Genomic DNA, 25,807 nt, shown 5'->3' with positions numbered 1-25,807 from the left:
CCCTTGAGCCAAAGGAAAACGAAGGCAGGAGCTAGTCTGAGTGAGTTAGATGCATGATAAAAGACAGAGAAGTTAGCAATCCAACGGAGGAACAAATGGGAAGAAAAGCTTGATGCTCATCTTTAAACTGAAAGAGGACAAATTTAGATTAGATGTTACAAAGAGATTGGTTACTCAAGAGTGTCGTGAGGCCCTGGCACAGGGTGCCCAGAGAAGCTGTGGCTGCCCCTGGATCCCTGCAAGTGTTCAAGGCCAGGTTGGAGGGGCTTGCAGCAGCCTGGGATAGTGGAAGGTGTCCCTGCCCATGGCAGGGGGGTTGGAATGAGATGGTCTTTAAGGTTCCTTCCTACCCAAACCATTCCATGATTCCTGGTGGTTTTGGGTGTCTTGCATTGCTCTTGGGGATGAGACATTTAGGAAATACGAGAAAAGGAAAAAGTTGTTATTTTTAATGTGATGATGTGTCTAAGCCATGTCCAATATGATTTATTTTGTGGGTCTACTTGAGAAGCTGTGCTTTTCAGAACTGTCATTAGAAATAGGGTGTTTGTGCTGTGATTTAACTGATATGGGGACAAGCCCTGAGCCTGTCCCTCGCTGATCTCTGCTGTACCCTCTGCACCTCATGCTGTCTCCGCTGCCTTGGCAGCCTGCTGCTTACGCTGTTGCTTGGGGATTTAGAAGCACAGGGAAGGATTTCTTCCTAGTATCTAATCCAAACCTACTCTCTGTCAGAGTGAAACCAGTCCTCAACAGTCAGACTTTATAACCCTCTCCTCAAACCTGAGCTCCCCTTTAAACTCCCCCCTAACCTTGGTTTGGGGAAGGATAGCAGCAAGAACTTCCAGCAACCTTTTTTTTTTTCTGCAATTCCATGCATCTGCCCAAGGTCTCATAAGCTCTATGTTGAGGCAAACAAATTTTCCCTTTAATTTCTCCTCATGTTGCCAGAGGAACCAGCCTTTACAATCCAGCCCAAAGAACTGGTCAAGCACACTGAGAAGAAGAGGTGTCAAAGCAATCAACTGGTGACACCAGTTGTGACAAGCAGATTTTAAAAATACCTTGAATGTTTTATTACAAAAGTGCTCGCCTGGTGTGTTGGGGTTTGTTTCTAAAGGGGCCCCAGTCTCTGAGGGCCCTTGGGAACATCACACGAACTAAGGCAATAGGGTGCTAAAACCCTTCCACAACATCTTCTGCAGGGATAATACACCAGGAAAAGGCTTACAAAGCACTGGCATGGAAAGCACATTCCAGCATGGGATGTCTGTGTTAAAGAACAGGAACAAGGTGGGAAAGGAGGAGAGAGAAAACAACAGAAGGAAAAAACCAGCTTCTGTCCTTTTCTAGAAACAGAGGGATGACTCCCTCCTTCCCTCTCCCAGTTCACCACATCTTCCTGCAACCAGCAGAAGAGATCCCAGCTCTGCCAGCATCCTTGCCAGGTCCAAGGAATTAACATGACTTAAACCCTTGGCATTACCTGAGTGGGGGGAAAAAACCCAAACCCAGACAGACCTAAATCCACATAACCCTAGCAAAGCTTTCCTTGCTGAAACCATTCCCTTTGAGGCACTGTCTTCAGTCACAGCCTTTTCCCAAGTGCTGACATCCCCCTGGCAGGATCAGACCAAGCCTGATCACCTGTGGCTGTGGCTGAGGAGCAGGAGAGAGTCAGGATCATTTGCCAGGGCAGGGGAAAACTAACCCTGCATCCCCCCCCTCTCAGCCCTCCTGCCACGACTCCCGCTCCCCTTCCCGTGCTGATTGGAGAAGCTCATCCTTGTGCTGATTGCAGCTGATGGTCCTGGCTGGGTTTTGCCCTTCCAGACCAGACCCTCAATTATCAAGGGTCTGGTTTTTATAAAAGGTTTGGGTTTTTGACTGTTCTGGGTTTTTTTTCCAGTTCAGCTAGTGAGTTTGTTTTTTGCTTGGGCTCTTTCCTGCACTGTCTGGATGTGCTGATGGATTTTGGGGCTTGCCAGAACCCAGGGAAACCAGGCTTGCTGGGTAGTATTAACTTCTAACCCCCGCATAAAAATAGCTGCAATAAAGCAGAGTGAATAATATCAGCTTCACCTAATGTAACTTTGATTAAAAAGTGCTGCGCTCTTCATCACTCCTGGATGGTAACTCCAGAGAAATGTCCTTCCCAAGGGATGGAAAGCCAGGAAGGTCTGGGGAGAGAACTGCCAGTATGACACAGGCACATTCCAGGGTTGCTGCTGAGCCTAACAGGGAAGGTGGAGGGACCAAACTCAGAGGAAAAGTCAACAAAAAAAGGAATAATGGCAGATTCCTGCCCATCCCGGTAGCAAGCTAGCCCACAGACCCTTCCAACTTAAGTCCAGTTGCAGGACCAAAACACTGAGGTCCATGGCACAAAAGCCTCATCCTTTCCCTTCCCTCAGATGCAAAAACCTCCACGTATTTAATTATTCTCCTCTTCACTCCTGGTGCCAACAGACTGTGTCAGGAGCTGTTTTGTTACAGCATGCAGGAGGAGGCAAAAAAGGTTTTAATTTCACGCCATGCACCAGGCGCTGCAATTTTGGACACTGTTTGTTATCTGACTTCTGGCCCTATCTCTGGTCCCGGCACTCCTCAGGCAGCTGCGGCCAGTTGGCTTTTTAATTTATTCTCTGTTAGAATGGGGATTCTGTTCAAGTGAGAGCCCTCACTGCCCAGGCATGCTGGTTTAATAACAAAATGCCTTCAAGTTTGGAGGTGTGACTTTGTGCCAAATTCAGTGCCACTCCTGGGGGCTGCAGCTCCTGTGCCACAGCAGACAGGGTTGAAGGAAACCCCATTCCTGCAAATCATCCTTTCCTTCAACTTTTGTTCACCCAGAAAGAAAAAAAAATCACCTAAAATGGGATTAAAACCAATTCCCAAATCTTCTCCTCATCAGATGGGTGAATCGTAACCTCAAATCAAATGACGACCTTCTAGAGAGTGAGAGGAATCATGGAATGGGTTGGGTTGGAAGGGACCTTAAAGCTCATCTCATTCCAACCCTCTGCCACAGGCAGGGACACCTTCCACTGTCCCAGGCTGCTCCAAGCCCTGTCCAACCTGGCCTTGGACACATCCAGGGATTCAGGGGCAGCCACAGCTTCTCTGGGCACCCTGTGCCAAGGCCTCCCCACCCTCACAGGGAAGAATTCCTTCCCAATACCCCATCTAGCCCTGCCCTATGGCAGTGAGAAGCCATTCCCCCTTGTCATGTCACTCCATGCCCCCATAAAAAGCCCCTCTCCAGCTCTCTTGGAGCCCCTCTAGGTGCTGGAAGGAGCTCCTTCCCCAGCAGAGGATTGAGGATGACTTGGAAAGCAGCTGCCCTCATCTCTCCAGGCTGAGCCTTTGCCCAGAAGCCAGGTGAAGAATTTCCTACATTTTTGGCATGTGCAAAAAGCAAGGCATAAAGTCACATTTGGAGGCTGGGAAGCCACAGCATCCCTCTTGTGTTGGATGTCCAAAAAACCCCCAAAAACTGGCTGAGCACCTTTGAGACAATCACACCCCAGGGAAACTCCCCAAAGTTTTTGTTGTGTGAGCCTTCTTCCCAAAGCCTGACCCGTGTCTTTCTTCCAGGGTGGTTTGTCAATACAGAGTTCAGATCTCCGGGAAAGGACTGGGGATGAAAGGAATCAAGAGCAGGTAATTGCTGCGTGAAAATGACAGCGCAGCAATTTCCATGGACTAACACAGACTGTGGAATACCAAGAGGCAGCCGACAGCGGAGAATCAATACCTCCCAAGAGGTGGGATTATTAGGGAGAGAAAGGGGCTTGAAAGATCCATAAGTGCCTGATGAGTGACTATTTCCAAACGACTGCTGGCTGAATGAGAATTGCCTTCGGAAGGATGCCCGGCCCATTCCCAGGGTGTGCCTTCAACCTGGGGATGCTTCAGCAGGAATGGCGAAGCCTGGCATCAAAACACGGCTGTGCCATCATCCCCCACCTCCCCAAGCCCTCCTGCTGCAAAAGGGAGCTCTCCGCTTCCCTTGGTGCCCCCTGGAAGTGCCAGGTAACATCCCAAGGGATTTTAGGGAAAGCCAGCTCTGGCATTTTGGCTTCTGCACTGGCATTTCCTTCAGAAAGGCAGGAAAGAGAGGCCACAGGAGAACACATGGGGTTGTAATTCTTCTTACCCAAAGCACCTCTGCAGTCATTAACAAACCACATCTGTCAATTCCCTGCAGTCATGTTCCACCAGCACTTTTAAAATCACAATTTCCATGCTTTGCTCAACTCTTCCACACTGTAGCCACACATAAGGTCCATCCTACAGAACCACTGACATTCCCCCAAAATGATGAGTGTATCTGTTTTACACCTCTCCATAAAGCCATGGGAAGCCACCAGGATCTCCTCCAGCACTCCCAAGTGATGATGACTTCAGTTCTCAGCCCCAGGAGAGCTGGTTACCCACAGCAGTCATCCCATTCCCCAGGGACAGCCGAGCATCCAAGCAGCCAAGACAACATCACAGGACAACAACATCACTTTGCTTCTCCCTGATACATCAAGTGTACACCTGCCAAACTATCCTTAGGATCAGTCTCTTGGAAAACACAAATTCAGGCACCTCCAGATGAAGATTGCCCTCTGGACACGAAGAGGGACTTCATTTTAAACAAGGATGCCTCTGGGCATTCCAGCTTTCCACAGGTTTCACACACCCAGCAGCTCTCTCCGCCAAGAACAGGCTGCTGAAAACACAGCCTGGAAGCTGCTTTCAGTGGCTTGGGGGAAATTCATGTTCAGCTTAGTGCTAAGCATGTTTAAATACAAAAGTTCCTCCTGGATGGGAGCAGCCAGGAGGCTCGGGAGTCTCATTTTCTCAAGGGAGAACCAATTGCTCACAGCATATCTGGGTAGGAAAAAGGAGTGAAAACCAGAAGAGCTCTTTCCTCTCTGACTCCTGTGCAGCTCCAGCCTGTGCACAGTTATTTATTTATTTAAAGTTTTCTCTTTTTTCCAAAGGTGAAAATATAAATAGGATTTTCTTTTAGGAGGAGAGAGAAGCACAAGCAAGGATGGAGTGTGGAGGAACCTAAAAGAGCAACTTTTGAAATGTCAGCAGGCAAGAGTTTGCCCAGGGACAGCTTGGATGAACCATTTCTTTCTCAAAGGAAGGTAAAATGGTGTTACATGCCTTGGTTTGCACCCTTTAGGTCATCAGGTGGACTCCACAGCAGGAAAAGGCACAAGACATGCTCTCCAAAACCTTCATCCAGCAGAATTTCTTCTATTGATATTTATTTTCTATTAAGTGTAAGAAGAATGAAAAGCGTTTTTGTTTAACTGGAGGAGTTATTTGCTAGTACTTGGCTCCGGTCAAAAACTAAGGATGCATTACCCTTCTTGGACAGGAGCAGAGATGGAGCTGCACGTGCAGCCCCCAGCTCAGAGAAGCTCTGGCACACCTGGCTCAGCAGTGCCACAGCCAGCCCTTGGAGCTCCTCTGGCATCTGGAAGGATGGGGAAGTCCAGGGATAAGGGGTAGAGGAAAGGAAGAGCTGAGAAATGGCGGCAGCAAGGGAAAACTCCTTCCTCTCCGCTCCTGCCATCCTACAGAGCCTTTTGCACTACTAAATCTTGCCTCCTCCAGCATCCCACCCCTGTCTGTGATGGGAAGGTGGGTATTGGGTCCACATACCTTTGTTGTGACTCTGAAAGAAAAATCAACAAAAGGAGTCATCTAATTGAAAAACCAATTAATGAGACCTGTAAGGAAGCCCAACAGTCCCAGTAAAGCATGAGATAGGAGCTGTTACCAAAATCCTATCCCTCCCCCGATGCCTGGATAAGAGGCAGTGAATAAAGGTCCAGCAGCAACAAATGTGGGATATTTCGGGCACTGCCAAGCCCACCACTCACCCATGTCCCCAAGTGCCACATCCACACATTTTGTGAATCCCTTCAGGGATGGCGACTCCAGCACTGCCCTGGGCAGCTTATTCCAGAACCTGACAACCCTTTCAGTGAAGAATTTTTTCCTAATATCCAATCTAGACACCCACTGGAGCAAAACACTGAAGTCAAAGAAAAAGTCACCTGGCTGAGGATAACCCAGAAGCGAGTGCTAAGGCTGCAGCCCAAAGTGCACACACAGCTATAAATAAAAGCTAAAATGAGCACTTTTGATATCTGGATGTGGTTCTTGTTGTCAACACATTCTGTGTACTCAGTTCAAGACTTAAGCAGGAAATTTAAACAAAAGCACCTTGTCAAAGCTGTGATAAGGAGGAGGATTTTTTTGGAGGTGGGGGAAGAATGAAGCCTGTTAATCACCCATTACAGCCAACCCCAAGGGGTGAAAGCAGCAATGCCAGCTTGGCACGGGTGCAGTACCCAACCCAAGTACAGACCTGCTTCCATGCCTCAGTGGTGCCCACCTGCTCCGCCAAAAAAACCCCATTAAAATGCAACAAGCAAAAATAATGTTCCAAGAACGCATCTCCTTCAAAACAGCTGCACCCGGCAAACATTCCGTGGCCTAAGACTCAAACACTGCTCTTCTTCGCATCCTTCAGGCTCGGTGAAGGATTTGCTGTGTGGGTTTTGTTTTGTTTATTACTTCTAATGACTTTCTCATTATCATTTCGCTGTGAAACATAAATGATGGTTATGGGAGAAATCATATTATTCGGATGGCTTTATTAAATTAGAGAGCAAATCTGTGTATATTTCTAGCTCAGGATAAATGTTTGAACTTTGAGAGGCCAAAATTCATTTTCAGACAAAGCCATTTTCGGAAGCTTTGGAATCAGCGGTTAAATTTGCCCTCAGCTGCAAGGGAGATGTATGGGGGTATTTCTCAATTTAATCCCGCCTAGTGATTTAACCAAATCCCTGCTTCTAGTTCTGCTTATGAGAAACCCGAGACTTGTGGAACATAATGGACAAATAAAGGGAAAATAGCACTGAAAGGAAATACAATAAAATAATAAAATCATCCTATCTCCATGCCCCCATTCCCCTAGTCCTCACAGAGGGACTTCCACCACCTCACACATTTTCTGTGAATAAAATCACTGTCTTCACACCTTCACAACAAAAACAAGTGCTTATGCCTACAGGTACTGCTACAAATGAGAACACCAGCACAGCTCCACTAGGAATAGTAACATCAGCGAGCAGACCTTCCGTGCAGGTGGAAAACTGTGCCAACATGGGACACCTGCAAGGACTAGGGATGTACCACTTAAAATATACAAGGAGAGGTCTGGCACCTTCTCTGCATCGGGTTCCTGCAGGACCCAACTTTTGGTGACAGCAGCAGACAAGCAAGCATGACACAGACACACAGGATGAGAAAGCTGTTGCTGAACAGGCAGAAGTTTCCATTTCCTCCTCTTTTCCATCCCTTTCTCCCAGTTCAAGGAAGGGAACAGAAGCCAAATGCATTTTCCACGCAACAAATCAAAGCCCACTCCCCCGCCACCCCCAGCCTTTTAGAACCAATACCTGACACTGGAATAAACCTGTTAAAAAGAATAAATTCCCCCAAGCACACCCAAAGGGAGAAAGCAATAGAAAATCAAGCCTGATAAAAGATGTATTAAATGAAAGCACTTTCAGTGTGCCAACCCAAAATGTATGGCCCACAACAAGCTTGGTGAGAGAAATCCCTGCTGGAAAAACACAGTAAGGAAGAGTGGAGGGAAAACATTTGGTGTCCTCCACCATTAGGGCAGAGAATATACAACCTACAAGGAATAGGCTCTGAAGCACTGGGACAGGTCTGTAGTCTACAGGATCCCAAAGACAGGGGGTCTTTGGGGACAGGCCTGACCATTTTGTGGGAGCGCAGGATTGGAAGGGACACAGAGCAGGAATATGCCAAGCTGGAAACAAGCAAGATCTACTCTGCTAATGATTCGGCAATCAGTATCAAAGGAACTTGGGGAAAAACAGGGAAAGGAGCAGTTTTTGAAGCAGGGACAGCTCCATGGAATTGAGCATGAGCAGCTGGTACTCACAGCCTCTGGAGGATGGAAATCAGGAGTCAGTGCTACCTCTCCACTGCCCAGAACAAAACACACCTGGCCATCCTTCCTGCACCTCGACAAGCTGCAGCTGAACAGAAATGCTGCCGGGGCACCCCAGCAGTCCTGGACATGCCTAACTCTCCCTGCCCAGGTGGCACATGGTGGGTGGGCAGCAGGAGCAGCTCCCTCAACTCCAGAGCTAAGGGATGCCCACCCATTGCCCAAGGAAAAAGGAGAGGAAAAAGCAGATGTCTAAGTAAACTGAAATAAATGAACTTTAGATGTGAGAAGAATGAGTTAATTAAAACCTCCTTGTCTCTGACTGTCTGGGAGCTCCAGGCAACCACCACGTGTCAGCACTACCGCTTCCTCTCCAAGGACTCCCACTGGATCACTAAAATCCCCCAAAACACTCAAGAACATGTTTCTCCTCCTTCCCTGTAAGTGAGGTCCTTTGGTCCTTGCAGGCAGATTTATTTCCATGAAAGCCATGCAGCTCCTCTCTTTCCTTCCTGCTCCTCCTCTTCACCCCCTGCCAGGGCGCCTGGCAGCTCTCTGGGTTTCTGACACCAACCAGTCCCACTAAGGCCATGACACCACCTGCGCCTACAAATGGGAGGAAAATCCTTGTGAATCCTCCCCACAGCCCTGATGCAGAAGGACCTAAACCAGGAGACCTCTCTGCATCAAGGCTGACGCCCACCAGCCCACTTCCTGGCATCCCCCATCCTCCTGGATGGAGAGGGGAGAGATCACATTCCCGAGCTTACACAAAAACACTGGTTGTGACAAGCGCTTACCTTCCCCACAAACGCTTTAAGACAACTCTTGAGCTGAGACTGAAGGGAGGCAAAAAACCCTGCAACCCCATCAGCTCTGACAACCCTTTTTAAAACTCTGTACATGTCCGGTTGTGTCGTATTTCTAAACCCACAGCCAGGCAGATGTTTCAGACGCTCAGATGGAAGCCATGGATATGTCTGGGAGCACACAAAGAGAGGGATGGGGTCTGAAACCAGCTTCCCAGTGCCTGTCCAGAGCCTGTACTGAGTAAAAGGCTGAGTTGCAGCAGACAGCAAGGAGCAACACCATGTTTCACATACCACCTGCACCTCGGAATGGGGCTGCAACACAAAACACAGTGATGAAGAACTGATGTGACACTCTTTTAGCAAACTCCTGTGTCCAGGAATGGCATCCTACTTCTTACAACAAAAGGATAGAAATCCTACAAACACATTTATCCTTTGCAAAACATCTCGACACCAAATCGATGGCAATAACCTGCACCCTTTGCTCATGAGAAGCTGGTGGAGCACCTGCTTCAAGCACAAGGTGGGCTCCATGTTCCGGTCCCCCTCTCCCCCAGTGTTGCCACCCCCTTCATCCTGGCCACGCCATTTTCCAGAAGCAAGAGCACCCCATGGGATCCAACACTCCACCAAATGGGTGGGGAGGCAGATGGAAAAAGAGAAGAGCAACTTTTGCCAATCATCTTTTTCCAAACTCATAGAAAGGGAGACAGGAAAGAGCCAAGCCTCCTTGGGAGGCAAAGCCCTCAAAAGTTAAATGTATCATGAAAAATAAAAGTTCTGTCACTGCTTAAAAAGGTTTTTGACAGGTCTTCATTCGTAACCCACAAACAAATGCAGTCTCTCATGCTCCATAGACTCTAATATCACTTCAGAGCAGAACCTGAACCCAACTCTCCGTTGAAAAGCTGGAGAAGCAACGACATTAAAATAGCTCTCTTCACTGCCTTTGGGCACACCAGAAATCTTTCATTTCAGGAGCTGCACCTAAAGTGCCTGGGAGCACAGCCTGAGCAGGCAGAAACTGCAGCTCAGAATCATTTCAATGGCTTTGGGTGGGCCAGTCGCAGTTAAGTCAAGCCTAACAAACAAGGCAGAAAGAAAAAGCGCTTTGCCCTATTTAAGCAAGTTTCAGAAATCCCTTTCAATGTCTGAGTTGATGAGAGAAACTGGTCATAACCCTACAATTCAGTCCACATGGCCGTTGTATGTTGCCTGGGAAAAGGGGGCAGAAAGTAAATGGAAGAGTCATCAGCCCACAGTGGGGTTAGGGATGGAGAAGAGAAATAAGAACACAGATCACCTAGAAAGACAGAGGCAGTGGAACAGCCTGCCCACAGCAGCTGTGGCTGCCCCATCCCTGGAAGCGTCCAAGGCCAGGTTGGATGGGACTTGGAGCAACCTGGGATAGTGGGAGGTGTTCCTGCCCAGGGCAGGGGATTGGAACAAGACTAGCTTTAAGGTCCCTTCCAGTCCAAACTATGAACATGTCCACTGGCCACAGCCTTCACTCTCAATCTGAAACCTCAAAACCAGCTCCACGAGCACTGAGAAGCAGTCCCCAGCTGCCTGCTCCACATCCCACTATTCCTCCTTACTCATTCAGTTCAAAGTTTGGTCAGCACACCTACTTGCCCAGAGCACCCCTTGTAAGACATTTACAAAGACAGGTGAGCCTAGAATTCCATATTTCATCTGGACGATGTGAGCAGAGCATTTTTACCCCTTAATTTTGTGCTAACTTTGCCTCCTTGCTTTCTTTCTGCAGAGTTCCCAAGATTTTGTGTCAGCCACTAACTCATCCCTCATTCCGAGGGCTACAGAGCCCAGGTTTGTCACCAGCCAGAGGAATCCTCTAGAAAGAAAACCTGCAGGAGAGAGATAAGCAGCATCTCCTCCACTCATTGGAATTCAGGGAAAATACCAAAACAAATATTAATGAGAGGCACTTAACTGTGCCTGTTCAGCAATCAATAATACATGACAGGGTACACAACTGGGCTGAGTATCCCACACCATTGTTGTGCTGGGGTCCAAACTGGAAGGGGTCTTCTCTAATCCCCTCCTTGGGGCTGCACCAGCAGCTCTCCAAGCCCCTGTCCCTTCCACAAGCTCCCAGGACTAGAGAGACAAGGGACAGTGACTAAAACCTCACTTTTGTGTTTAAAGATTACATCCACCCTGACTAGCCACGCTCCTCTTTTTGTTAAGATTTTTATCAATCTACTTCTTCTGATTATTCCAAAATATGACCCATTTGGCCATCCCAGTGAGTGCTCTGGAGCACCTCTCTGTGTGTGGGTGGCATTTTCCTAATGGGCATCACAAGGAGAAAGCACAGGGCTGCTTGGTGGAGCTCTGAGTGGTGAAGGGGGACAGCTAGAGGATGTGACCACAGAAGGACACAGGGCACCTGAGCTTCAGGGACACACTCAGAGCAGACCAGTACCTGCAAGGAAGGAGACTGCAGCTCAGGAACCTCTTTACCTTTCTGTAAAATAGAAAAACCTGCATCTTCATCTATCACTAGTGTGGCTTCTCCTCTGCAACACCCCTTTAGCGCCTACCTCCTGTTCAGAGGGTGCACCCCCGGCTCCCACTCTTCCAGCAGGATTCCAGCCTGGCATTCGAGGACGCCTGAACGGGTCCCGCTGCGCAGGCTGCGGGAGGAGAATGGCTTTCAGCTCAATTACCCTTCAACATTCCGATTCCATAACGCTCCGGTGAGGCTTTTTAAGCCGATCCCCCCCAAATAAAGCCTGCCTGCTGAAGCCCAGCCTCAAGCTCAAACGTGCAGAAGGGAGGTGAAGCTCCACTCCCCTGTCCCTGCTGCCTGCCTTTCCCAAAGATCTCCTTGAGGTTGCTTCTCCTCTCCTCACCAGCTACCATTAATGTGGCTCCTCCTTGCTCTTCTTCCAGCCTCTGCTTGCCATTCCTAAGCCCAAAACATGTGGGGATCAGGCTCCTTGGTGTTAGGTGCAAGCATCTGGGCCACCAAACACCCCATCCCCCCACAGACATGGGCCAGCAAAGTGCAGACACTCTTTTTCAGAGGTGCCATCGTAAGAAAAGAAGGTGGTGAAGCACTCACCGCTTTGTACAACCAGGTGAGAAATAGGTTTGCTGCCTGCTGGAGGAGAGCTGACCTCCTCCCGACATCGGGCAGATCAATGGTGATGTGTGAGTGCACAGCGAGACACCGAGGTGGTGACGAGAGACAGATGATGGAGCACACACTCTGGAGGTACAACCTTGCTGGGAAAACTGCCCTTCAGACAGGGCAGGTCTTGTGTTCGAGGCCCTCAGAAAGGAGGTGGCCAAGGGAAAGCCTTGCAGTGAAGCCCTGTGACATGGTGGGACACCAGGCTGGTGGAGATCCCTATCACTGGAGGAGGATCCAGGCTTCCAGCGTTCTCCCAGCCCTTCTCCTGAAGCTCAGGTAGTCCTCAGGCCCCAGCAGGACCTTGCAGGTGTGCTCAGAGGCAATGCCACGACTGTCTCCCACAGGGCAGAGATCCTCACCTGCACAACTCCTGGCCTTTCTTCCCCACACCCGTTTCCCTGCTGACTGCGAGGACTGGGGTGATTTGCAGTGCCACAATCCTTGTGGGGCTCACACCAGCAGGCACAGCCTCTTTGCAGAATTTCTTTCCCCACAGGCATGAGTTATACACAGGAAAACAAAACATCCACCTGTCCTGCTATTTCCCCAATCAGCCAAAAACCCCTCGATGTTACACAGGCCATCAGCTGTTCACTGCAGTGGAACAGCTCTGTGCTTTAACCCTCTCAGCCCCCTCTGAGGCAAGGCACGGGCAGCAGATCCTGGGGCGTTTTCTCCTGAGAGACTGAGGAATCTGCAGACACACATCTGGCTGTGCGTTTCCACCACGTTTAATAAAGTGATTTTCCAAGCACTGGCACAGTAACTCCTTACCCAGGTAGATTTGGGGTCATCCAAATCACACAGGCAGTAAAAATTATTCCCCTTTCAGTGTGTTCATCTAGCTCTGGTTATGGGATGGAGCATGGGTACATCCCTCTTTTTCCACAGGTCGGAAAACCATGCTCTCAACTTACCTCTAAATAAAGATTTACTAACTAGGGAAAGATCATCTTCCTCATGGTAATGAACAGAGAAGTGCTAAGAAAGCATCCCCTGATGAGCATATCAGCCTATCAGTTACAAACTCCTGTTTTCCTTCTGAAGCACCAGTTTGAAGGTTGTATTGGGGGCCATCCCGGCACATCCAGCTGGACTCCAGGTCAGGAGGGGCCTCCAAACACATGTGAGTGACTGAGATTAATCACACACAGGTTGGGCAAGAGGTGGCTGACTTCACCAATACCTCCTCTTCTCCCTTCACTTCTTCCCATTACCCTTTCCAGTTTAGAATTGCAGGACAAGCCTAAGGAAGTAACATATCACCACAATGAAAGGCAAGGCAAGGTTTGAAAAACAAGGCAGTTGTTGGTATAACCATTCACCTGAGCCCAGAGATGTGGCCAAACCCAGCACACAGCTCAACTTCCTGGAAAAAGAGGGACAAGCAACCATCAACCTACACAACGTGACAGCCGTGACCACCTCTCCTTTTTCACCCACACTGGGTTTGCATCCTGTCTCAGAAAAACAAATAAATGTTTTACAAATCTCCCATAAAGCAAATCCCCAAAACTAAAAGCTCCCCATTTTTTTCTCCTTGAACCAAAATTGCCTTGAACCCTCTATGCACTCTCCCTGCTCTCTTCATTATTTGTGCTGACAAAATAAATCAACCACATTTTAAGTTCCCACAGCAATTAACAGTTGAAATTAAGTAATGGCTGCCTAATTCTGATTGAAACTTCTACTTAGATCAAAATCCCTCCATTTGTAATGAAAATAGTTTGAAAGTGATACAAACAGTTTAGTTCACATATAAATATTTTAAAAACTTATAGAGAGACTGATTTAGTCTATTATTTTACCACAAAGTTTGACCAGCAGTAGAAAGCTTATTATACATGACTGTCACTGACACATTACAAACTAATAAAACACAAAATGCAATTCTCAAGAAGAAATTGGAATGAATCTATTGCAAGAGCGATTTTTATGGTTCTTTTGAAATGCTATTTCTCCCCAGCTTTGCTGTCAAAATGGCAACATTTTCCCTAAATATTTCCATCTTAATTAAAAATGGTGGTTTTATTGAAAAAAGTGCCTCTTGTGCCAGCTGCAGCTTCACATTCCCGCGCTGCACAGAGTGAGGATGCTAATGTGCACCCACCTCATAGATCTGCTGCTGATCTTGGTTACTGCAGGTGGAAAAGAGCCTGGACCCCAAAATTCCTGCGTCCCTCACACAGTGCCTTTCAGCACAACCTTAATCATCCCTTAATTTAGGTGCTGTGACTGAAAAAGGAGCCTAAACCAACAAACTGCATGATTAAATGGGTAAAAAAATATTAAATATACTTTCAGTGATGGGTTTTTTGCTTCCTGGCATGGAGCAGTTGCCACTCAGACGGTGCCTTCACTGCCTGAACAAGTTAAAAACCATTCCTACATCCAGGCACGGTCCTGCTGCCAACTCCAAAGGTGAAGTACAGAGAGGGTGGTAAACAAAACAGGGATGTGAGGGGAGAGAATGCAGCTTTTGCTGGCTGGCATGAGATAATAAGTTACAACCCAGGCTTTTGGGAGAAGATGGTGACCAGAGGAAAGGGAGATAAAACAAAACTAATTGCCAGCAGGTCACATTCATTCCCTCCTCACTCCTCTGTTCCCAGCAGCACAGAGCCCTTCCTCCTGCCAGGGACAGGGAAGAGACCTTGAAGCCATCTGCTACCCAGATGTGTAAGCGTAATAACACTGAAAGGGCTGGGCTGGAACGTCCCCTGGAAAAGAGACCTTCCAGCCCAGGCCTAAGCTGCTCCTGCAGCAGGAAGTGCTGTGGGACCACAAACCACTGTTTCTGCTCCAGAGGAACGTGCCTGGTCTCAGCAACTCACTGCCAGCAGGATCCTGAGGAGCCACCATTGCTTGGCAGCAGCCATTCAAAGCTCAGACATTGTCCTGACCTCCAGGATGACACTGAGACAGACCCATCAGAGCTTTGAAATCAGCAGATATGTGCCCTCAGCACCCATGTGAAGGAGCTTGGGGAGTGAGGATGTTTTTCCTTGTTCCCCTTTCTTCCACAAGGAATGATTACTGATTTCTCCAAGTTACCTTGCCCCCCTTTGCCTGTGTTCTCCTCACTCAGAGAGAATGTTGCTGTACACTTTCCCTTCCTCAAGATAATTTCCTAATTTCCCAGCATGACAGCTCCTCCACAGAGGCACTGAATTACTTGCTGCCCCACACAAGCTTTCCTTTCCTCTCAAAATCTGCTGGTTTCCCCCCTTTCTGCTTTTCCCCATCCCCCATGTCCTGCCCAGCACTATACTGGCCAGAACAGGACGACTATTTCTACTTTTCAGGCTGCCCCCTGCTTTGCTGCAGTACCCTTCCAGAAAGAGCCCAAGTTTTGCCTGGTGGAAATGACTGTTATCTCCAGGACACTTTACACATTACTTCCACGCCATTTGGAGTTTTCCGCCCCAGTAGTTTCTGTTGCATCTCTCATTTCACTCCTCAGTCACGTGTATTAAAGGACCAGAGTCTCCTGTTTACTGGTGAATCCAGACAAGGGACAGTGGATGCTTTCTTTCTCCTAGGACATCACTCGAGCCCCTCTGATGTCACAGCAAACACATCAGCAGTAACGACAAAAACTTGCACTCAGATGACCTTCAGAGGGAATGATGCTCGAGGTCTGAGCACCTACTTGGTCACAGCTTCAAAGGAAAAAGTTGTTTAAAATGAGGGTGGGCAGGCACAGAGTGCCTAGAGAAGCTGTGGCTGTCCTATCCCTGGCAGTGTTCCAGGCCAGGTTGGACAGGGCTTGGAGCAACCTGGTCTAGTGGAAGGTGTCCCCACCCATGGCAGAGGGATGGACTAAATGACCTTTAAATATCCCTTCCAACACAAACCATTCTAGGATTCTGACATCTACAACATCAGCTGGGCAAATCCTTCAGCCCCAACCCCGTGTTTTATTCCATGCACTGCAGTCTGTTTTAAGTGCTTTTCTCCAGTCATGGTGGAAAAAAGCAGGGAGAAGATGACAGCTGGTGCCTGCTGTGCTTCCAAGCTCTTGCCTGAAAACACTGCTAGCATCCCAAAGCCAGAAGGAAAGCCCAAGACAGGGCCTGCACTTCCTGGCCCATTTATGTTTTGCTTGTATGTGGGAAGCACCAATAAACACCATTAAAACTGAGGGTGTCCAGGAAGTTTGGGAGGTTTTTCACCCACTGCAAATTATCACCAAATACCTGTGCAACAGAGACTCTCTTGCTACAGCAAGCACCAGTCAAATCCCCACTTCCTATTTCTCCAACAGGCACTGGAGGTGAGAGATCACCAGCACTGGGCATGCCAATGGGATGCCAGGTTGGAGGAGAGATGGAAGTGCTTGATCAACCCAGGAACGAGAACCAGCTTTTCTGTCCAACAGTGCTTAATGAACACAGCTTCAACAACTCACTACATCGCTTGCTGCCTTTCCAGGAAGTTTCAAAAACAACAAAACACAAGAAATAAATAATTTTTTTAAACTGCATCCAATTCGCTGAGGAGAAGTTCAAGACACTTGCAAATTTTGCACACTCAAAGGTGGCAGAAGGAAGGGAAGGCTGGATTTGGAGGATAATTTATTCACTGTAAATTATTTGTTCAGTTCTAAACTCCACATGGAAACACAGGGATAAGGAGAGAAGGAAAACAATGAGTGAAAGGAAAAAGAAAAAAGAAATGGGGAAGGAAAGCAGCCAGCAATGATTATAGAACATTTTTGCAATGTGGTAGGAACATCTTCCTTATCAGCTCTGTTATCATCATTTCCCATGTAAAGGCTCTTTATTTAAAGGAGGGGAGGAAAAAAAGCCCCAGAAGGTGTCTGGGAGCGTGCAAGGGAATAGCTAATGCAGCTGAGGGGGAGCTCAGCTCGTGGCAGCTGCTTCGTATGCGCAGCATCAGGCCTCGAGCCATGGCAATAGAATTATACGAGCCCCTGAAGACTCCCCGGCAGGATGGCAGGGAAACTGATGTAATTACTGACATTATTACCCTTAAAGCAAAATAATAATTTTAATTACAGCAAGGGCTTTTGGGCCTTTCTCTGCTCCTCCCTGCCCCTGCTCACTGTGTAGCACAGTCTGGTTCCAGGCTGTGCAATGGGACAGGGCAGCAACGCTCCCCTCCTTCCTCTTCCCCTTCCCTGCCAAATACCTTTCTGCACAATTAAGAAAAAGACATCATAAAAGCCACAATTTCAGCTACCCCCCCATGTTAAGGATGGAAATGGTGTCCAGCAGCTTGTGAAGGCTCAATCCCAAAGGCTGCTCCCAGAGCAGAAGGGACTGCCGTTGATGGCGAGTGCCTGCCTGCCTCCCAATTAAAATAAATTGGCATATCAGGGGTAAGCTCAGGAGATAAGACACCTGCAAGCTGGACTGTGGTTGCCTCAACACTGCTGCATGCAGACCAGAAACTTTCCATGTTTAAACTCCTTTCCCACAGCCCTGCCTCTTTACTGGTGCTTGCTTGAATTCAGGACGAGATGAGCACATTCCCAAGGCAGAGGGTTTTGGTTACAAATCTGAGAGCAGAACTCTTTATAAGTCCTGTGTCCTTGTGAAGTTACAGGTACTTTTCTTGTGGTGCAGCTGTGATTTCATGAATGACTGAGGTGCTGCATTGCAATCTCTGGCCCAGTACCGAGTATTTTGCTGGAAGATCATAGAATCATGGAATGGTTTGGGTTGAAAGGTCCATTAAAGACCATCTAGTTCCAACCCCCTGCCACTGACACCCTCCACTAGACCAGGTTGCACATCCAACCCTGCCCCTGAACACTTCCAGGGATGAGGGGGTGTAACCTCAAGATGTAATACGTATCACTTCATAAATCACTTGGTGTGTTATAAATATAACAGAAGGAATGAGGTGGGGAGAGCACAAAAGGAGAGAAAACTCCAATGGAAACCATCAGCAAAGAAACCAACAATTTAAATGACCTTTCTGAGAGCGTGGCAGAACTGCTGATGCTCCAAGGCCAAGAGAAGGCCACAGATGGTTTGAACTTGATCAGCAAGCTCAGGATGTTGAGGGCTTATAGGGGAAAACAGCTTTTCCCAAGGAGGTACTAGACTTGAAGTTTGTTCACTTCATAGTATAGCTTAGGTTGGAAAAGCCCTCTAGGATCACAGAGTTCAACCATTCTCCCAGCATTGCCAGGGCCACCACTGAACCATGTCCCCAAGTGCCCATTCTCTCCAGGGATGGTGACTCCACCACTGCCCCCAGAGTTGAAGGCAAACAGAAAGCTGTGTGGAAGCCCCAGAAGGTTTCCTGCTTGGAACTGGGACAGAACACCCAGCAGGCACCCCAGGGGAACACTCCACCCTGACCTCACCATCACACCAGGTACCACAAAACCAAAAAGAGGGGCTTGGCTCCTCTCCACTTGCTTACTTCACCTAAAAGCATTGAACCATGACAATCCAACAACTCTGAGTTCCCTACGGATCCAGCCAAACGGAAAAAAGATCAGATAAAGCAGATTGGACTTGTCAGAAACTGAGGCATGGCCACAAGAGCCTGCCACAGGCTTGGCAATAGATTTCTCCCTGTTTAAAAGCCTGAGACTCCCAGAAACGTGGTACCCTGGGGTTGGGTGAGGGGGGTAAAAAAGAGGCTGTGAGCAGGAGATGAAGTGCAAGGGATGCATCCAAGAGGAGAACAAACCCTGAAGGTCAGAGTAGCAAGCACATGAGCAGCTAACTAATGTACTACAGCAGCACCATGGGGCACAGCCACGGGCACGCACGTCCTCGCAAACTGGAAAGCCATAAAAGTCTATTACAGCAAATCAAACAGCAGCCAGCATGACAGCCATTAGCCTGAAATGAATACACGGGAACTTAATGAGCTCTGTCGGGGCCAGCTTGGTGAATTAAGTTGCCAATTCTAGCAGGATTCCCCTTTTCTTTGCAGAATTGAGAGCGCCTGCCCCGCCTCGTTGCTTTTTGACAAGCAAAGCACGGGGCGCCCTTGCCCAGACAGGACGGACGATTACGCTGGAGCAATATCCCTCTCCCAGCACGGGGCCCCCCGCAGCTATTCCAGGGATGAGATTAACACACAACAAGCACAGAGGACCAGTGCCACTCCAGCAGTCCCTGGTCTGGGCATTCAGAGCTGCTGTGGTGCATCCTCTCCCTCCCTTCTCACACCAGAGAGGGATCACAGTCCACGGCCTGTGCCCAAATAAATTCCCATTCTCACACCAAGCAGACTGCATACAACACCAGGATGGGTATTTAGAGGCAGTATTGTTTTTAAAGGTCAGTTTACTTCATGTTCCATTTATTTATGCACACTCTTCTTTTGACTTTCCAAGTGCCACACAATAGCAGCGAGGTTTAAATAGCCCTTCGGTTGCTGCTCCATTAGCTACGACAACTGCAAATCGATACATCCATTTATCTCAAAATTAAAAAGAGAAAAACCCTCATTAGCTGCCAAATCTGCACAGAGCCAGTCTATTGAAAACCACACTAGCCTCTTCTCTTTCTCCAAGCTCCAGCCCCTCTTCCTTCATTATCCACAGGCCCTTTGATTTGTGCTGGGTGCTCTTTGAGGTGGATTTTGGTACCTGTGCCCTCGCTGCTCACCCTCAAGCTGTCTGGAGCATGGGGTGACCTGTCATCCCTCACCACGGCTGGTTCCCCTCAGCAGCTCCCCACGTGTCCCCTGCCACATTTCCATGCCACATCACCTCCAGCTTTGAGTACTCATGAACAAGCAACAGGGAAAACCTGTGGCTCAGCACAGGTCTCAAAGCCAAGTGCACATCTCCTCCTTGAGAGCCGTGCCACCACGCACAGAAAATGTCTATTGCTGACATCTCCAACGCGCTGCAGCCCTTGGAGGGTCCTCTTTGCTGTCCCAGTGGGAGAGGGAGGGTCCCCTGCTGTCACAGTGCCTGGCAAAGCAAGGCTCTCTCTTCCCTGGCAAAAGAACAGGAGAGCCTTCAGGATGGTGGCAGAGCAACACGTTTGTGCCTCATTACCTCTGATCAGTGCCCTTGGTTAAAGATCATGGATAGAAACTGGAAGCTGGCACATGCTGCCTTATAATTAGATTAGGCCAACCTCCAGAAGAGCACAGCTCCGAAGGCCAAGTGCTCAGTGGCTGCACCAGGGGAACACCGGGCTTGCTGCACCCCAAACAACCAGGCAGTCCTGGAAATCCTTCCCAGCAGAACCAAATCTCACATGCAAAACACTGTGACATGGCACAGAAGGGCTCTAAGGTTCAGCCTCTTCATCTTTTAAATACTTTTTTGTCCAGATCACCTGCCTGCAGTTCCCCTTCCTCAGCCAGACCTAGTTTTCTACATATGAGGGCATGGAGTGATAGGATACAGGGGAATGGGTTTCAACTACAAGAGAGGAGGCTTAAATGAGGTATTAGGAAGAAATTCTTCCCTGTGAGGGTGGGGAGGCCCTGGCACAGGCTGCCCAGAGAAGCTGTGACCGCTCCATCCCTGGAAGTGTTCAAAGCCGGTTTGGACAGGGCTTGGAGCAACCAGCGGAAGGTGTCCCTGCCATGGCAGGAACTGAACTAGTGGAGCTTTTAAGGTCCTTTCCAGTCCAAATCATTCTGTGACTGCAAGGTTCTATGACTCCAAACCAGGACCCCAGCTGGGCACAGGTTAATACTGGAAATGGGGAAGACCAGTTTGCAAATTGGCTCTCAGGACAGAAGCCATCAGCAAGAAGAGATGTGGCACAGATACTCCAGGTACATAAAAAACTGTTACTTAACAGTCCCGATTCCCAGGGGAGTCATGGAAACCCATTTCCATCTCTTCACATGAAGGGCAGATAATAACAAAACCAGAGGTAAATCTGAGGGCAGGGGAGAGGATACTGTTCTCCTCCCATCCCACTGCCATTCCTTTTGCTTTACAGACCTCTGCAGGCAGAGCATGACCGGGAGCAGCAGCAGCAAGGCACGACAGCCACCCGCCAGCTCCAGAGTCCCGAGCAGAAGGCAGGAGCACCTCGTGTGGGTTTTGCTAAGTCATTTCTCCACCACTCGTGCTCTCAAGAGCAGCAGAAATGCCTCTGACCCAGTGTCATTCCCACAGGGAGGTTTCAGATGACTTGGTGCAAAGATGAGACGCCAACTCCCCACTCATACATCACAAGCAGCTCTAATGAAGAAACCTCATCCTTGCAGCAGAGGGACAGGGAGGGATCAAAGCCCAGCACGGCGGGCAGCAGCAGCAGGAATATTAAATATACCCTGGTAACACAATCATTTGCACCTCTCAGTTACCAAAGCTGCTTCATTTCACACACACAGTGCACACAGGACCTCACCCACACCCTGAGGAACAGTCTGGGAAAACTGCTCTGCCCTGGCACTGTGGCGCAAGAGGAAGAAGTTTCCTCCACTGGAAGATGTCAAATGCCCTACTGACTCCCTGTTTCAAATTAAATACCCTGACCATCTCCTCCTGGCACCAGAAGCCACAGCTTTAATGCCTAAATTCACATCAGACCTGTAAATTCCTGGCCAAGTCAGGCTGCAGGTGCAGAAGCTCTCCCTGACAGATGAGTAGATGTCACCTGCCTTGCAGTGGCCAGCACAGAGAGCAGCAGAAGGCTGTGGAAACTCTGTCCTTGGGGATATTCAACACTTGGCTGGATAAAGCCCTAAGCAATCTGATCTAACATGAAAATTCTCACTGGGAAAGTGGGAGCTTGAGCCACATGAACTCCTGGGGTCCCTTCCCACCTATTCTATTCCAGGGACATCACAGGACAAGTCCTGCTATGGAGCTGTTAAAGGAAGTCACCAGCAAGGGCAGAAGCCTTTGCTGGAATTCAGGCATTTGGAGAAATATTTGGTCCTGCCTCAGGTCAGCCCTGTGACAAGAGCTGTGCATCCCCCCAGCTCCAAGGAAGAAAACAAGACACAGACTCTCATCTACGCACATTTGCAAACTTCCCATTTGTCATGGGAAAGATGCCACCAAAGCTCCACATCTCCTCTTCCTCCTCCTTCCCCCAACACCCAAAACACTTAGCTTCTGCTGATTTTCAGGCAGCAACCTCATGAGGGTCCAGGGCAGGAGGACAACCCCTGTACATCAGTGGCCAGCTCTGTGGTGGCAACCAGAGAGCACAAATGGCCACTGAGGGAAGAGCCAGAAGCCAGGCAGAGATGATCCCTACCTCTGGGATGCGGACGCTGTAGGGCTGGTTGTGGAACTGTGGGGCATTGTCGTTCACGTCTCCGACTTGGATGTTGACTGTCCCCTTGATCACCTGTGGGCCCAAGGACAACAGCAGGGTGTCAGCTTTATGTGTGGATTTAGAGCCTAAAGCTAGATTGTGGCCGTGGTTCTGGGCTTTGGGCCAAGGGGTGACCCCTCTCCCCTGGTGCAGAAGGGCCCGCAGTGACCCACACCCCCTGCTCCCCTCTGTCTGTGCCACAGACCATGAAATGAGAAGTCACACTCACCCCTTGGCTGTCACTGACAGAAAATTCAACCGTGAATTCTGACTTAGTCTGAAAGGGAAAGAGAAGAAAAAAACCTATAATTAAAGATACTGTAGTGTTTATCTGCAGATGGCAGGCTGGGGACTTTTAGCCAATGTTATTACACGCAAAATGCTTTCAGGACCTTCCAGAAGAGGAGAGCTGCTTGAGTGCCATTACCTACACTGGGCAGAAAATGCTGGGGAATCTGAATGCCAGCAGGGCTCCCATGTATTCCACAGGCACAGGAGATGTCCTGCCCCAGGTCAGGAGGATGCAGGGACTAAGGAACTGACTTCCTGATTGGCAGCTGAGCACTTAAAATACAGGAAGATTTATGACTCATGGCAGTGCAACACAGTCTCAGTGAGGACATCTAAATCCTGCTGCTGCTTTCCCAACTTATCTATCACACAAACTGGGAATACTGGGATGAATCCATGGTCTGTAGTAAGAACTGGCTGAAATTCCATGAAAGTGCCCACACAGTCCTCTCTGCCCCTTATTGCTTTAACTAAATTCACAACTTGAAATAGGGATCTATTCAAGTCACTGATGCTGGGATGAGCAATGAGTGGGAAAGAGCAAACGTTTTTGGGATCAGGGCAGGGGAATATTGCTAGTGGAGGCAGACCTTCTCTTCCTGACCCTTTCCTTCCCACCAGTAATTGTTCTGCTCATGTTTTATCAAGGCATCGTGTAAAGATGGACAGCAGGACTCAGGCCACCACATCTATCTGGTACCTGACCACCAGCTGCTGTTTCGTTCCCCTCCAGTCCTGGCAATCCCTTCCCACCTCTGGTGTCCCTTCCCTGCCTGAGCTGCTGGAGCACAGCAACTTGATGTTTCCAAAGCAGCCCACAGGAAAGGCTGGAAAAGCCAGCTTGAAATGGCTCTTCGTGTTGCAGCTCTGGTTGATTTATTCCTAATGAGATAGGCTCAGGGACAGGCAGCAGCCAGCAGTGCCTGAAGCAGGAGCTCTGCTTGCACCATAGTCGAAGCTCATCTTGGAGAAGGGTTTGGGGAACTGCCCCCCACAGTGTGGGCCCCCCCTGCTCCCACATCTCCATCCAAATAGCCGGCAAGTACAACGGGAGAAAGCCCTTCCTAACTCCTGCCTCGGGGCAATGCTTGTAGGCAGAAGGAAGAGCTGAAATCCTGAGGGAGAGGAGATACTCTGCTGCTCCCTGTGTCATCCCACCCTGCTGCATCAGTGCCTTTCAGCCCTCTTTTCCCCTTACTCGGAAGAAAGGAAAAACAGGAGATAAGAAACAACCTGTTGAGCATTTAAATTTTAAAAACACAATAAAATAATCAGAGAAAGCTTCCACATACCAACTGCTGTCTCTAAAATTATTTTAGCACAATTCTTTAGCCTCAGGGTCTGCCACGTTTTAAAAAATCCGTTTTCTTTCTAATCTTCATAGAAAAAAAAACTTTAAAAATTCATTTTGGCTCTATACATTTGCTCCTTCCTCTTTTTCTCTGTTTCATCTTTTCCTGCATCATTTACCTTACTATGACTCTTTCTCCCTTCTTCCTCCTCTCTTGTACAAGAATTCACCTCTTCCTTTTTCTTTCCCACCACTTCTCCTGCGTGGCTTTCACTCCCCTGACTTTTTGACCATGTGCATCCAGGCCAGCGTTCTCTGCTCCCAACCACCTGCCTACCTTCATCCCTTCCCTCCTACTGCTTCCTCCACCAAAAATTCTCATTTACACCTGTCCCATATCCACTCCCAGTACTGGTCTGTCTTCGCGGTCTTCCATGAATGGCTGACTTTGAGGTCCTGGGATCACTGATGGGTGTAGGCTCCTCTCCTAGCTGAGCCCATCCAGGCATCCAAGCTCTGCCCAGCTCCTTCCCTTCCCACCCTCCACACCACAAGACACCTAAAATCTATTGATCACCCTCCTGGGCTTCAGGCTGGTATGGGAAGTATCAGAGAGCAGAAGGCATTTGAATGAGGGAAGATTTATGACTCACACCAGCAGCTGTTGGCACGGGGAGGCGGAGGGGAGAAGGGTGAAGAAAAGCACTTTATTTTTCCAAAGTTTCACTCTTAACACTGTGAAATTGGGTTTGGCCTCCCCCCCACCCCAGCCTGAGCAGCATCCACCACCCTGCTCCTCTGCATCTGAATGCCTGGCTGGCTCTGACCAGGAAAGCCAGCGCAGGAGGTGTGTTAATGGGTTTGATCTTCCCAACGCTGCTGCCAGCCACAGCAGCACTAAATACAGGCAGCAGGAGCACAGGGCAAATTAAGCATGTTGCCCAAATCACATAGTATTTCCCCAATCTTCCCACCATCCCTTCCTCCTTGCTCCAGGAATGTGGCAAGGGCCAAGGTTTTAGTAACGCAGGCACCTGGATGGGATTCCAGCCTTGCACACCAAAGCTGCCATCGAAACTAGGGGTGTGAAATGGCTTCGAGGCGAGAATCTTGCCAAATTTAGCATCCAGCAGCCTGAATCCACAAGAGGATGAAAAGTCTTGATGAGATTGAATAAGCAGGGATACCTCACATCTCTTCACACACTGTTCTAAATAGTAAAGGATTTAATTGGCATAGAGATTTAAAGAGGAAGTTTGTAGATTTCCCTGACTGTATGAGCACCCTGGCTCCTTGGTAGATCATCTCCACTTATTAATTCCTTTACTTCCAGACTCACAGATGTTATTCTGGCATCCAGGAAAACCAGCAAGTCACATCAAACCAGAGCATGCTGTTTATTTCCCGTGTCCCCACTGAAGTGGAGACACTGATGGAGTGTCTAGGGAACATGGACACACCCAGATTCCCAACTCCATGAGGGAGCAACACCCATCTCAGCTGCCACAGAAGGTGGAGAGCCACCATTTATCTGAGCAGAGGTGTTTTTTCCCCAGCTTTACCTCTCTGTCCAGGGGCTGCCTGAGCCACACGACACCGGTAACACTCTCCACAGCAAAGAACCGACTGGCCTCCTCCCCAACCACCCCGAAGACCAGAGGGTCATTGTCCAGGTCCCGGGCCAGCAGCTGAGTCACTGAGGAACCTGGGAGAGACAGAGAGGAAAGAAACCCTGAGCAAAACGAGGCAGAGAAGAAGAAATCCTGAAAACACCCAGCTTGTCAGAGATCAGAGGTCTACGGAAGACCTGGAATCACACCCATGGCGCTCCAGTGTCTCAAGAGGAGTCAGGCTGTGCACGGTCTGACTGTTCTGCCTGGCACAGATCCTCTCCCTCCTTACCTTCATCAGAACAGAAAGTCAGCCCAGTTCAGCCCTGGCACTAGAGATGGAGGATCCCACACCTCCTCTGGGTAAGCCCTAACCAGCCTCCCTCACACTCTCGCCTGC

General features: G+C 48.9%; 1 protein-coding gene across 2 annotated transcripts in view; it reads right to left on the bottom strand.

Moving 5' to 3' along the window:
* CDH23 (cadherin related 23) overlaps positions 1-25,807 on the bottom strand; it is a 185,212-nt gene that overhangs the window by 116,790 nt on the left and 42,615 nt on the right. For both annotated transcript variants that reach the window (XM_069018960.1, XM_069018959.1), the window contains exons 4-6: positions 25,360-25,502; positions 22,445-22,492; positions 22,156-22,248 (exon numbers count right to left, since the gene is read on the bottom strand). In XM_069018960.1, coding sequence (XP_068875061.1) covers positions 22,156-22,248; positions 22,445-22,492; positions 25,360-25,502 — 284 coding nt within the window. The remainder of the gene's footprint in view (positions 1-22,155; positions 22,249-22,444; positions 22,493-25,359; positions 25,503-25,807) is intronic.

This window comes from Aphelocoma coerulescens, chromosome 6 (genome assembly GCF_041296385.1).
Source record: "Aphelocoma coerulescens isolate FSJ_1873_10779 chromosome 6, UR_Acoe_1.0, whole genome shotgun sequence".
Classification (NCBI taxonomy): domain Eukaryota; kingdom Metazoa; phylum Chordata; class Aves; order Passeriformes; family Corvidae; genus Aphelocoma; species Aphelocoma coerulescens.
Note: the sequence above shows the minus strand (reverse complement) of the source record. Positions and strands in the feature narration are given on the sequence as shown.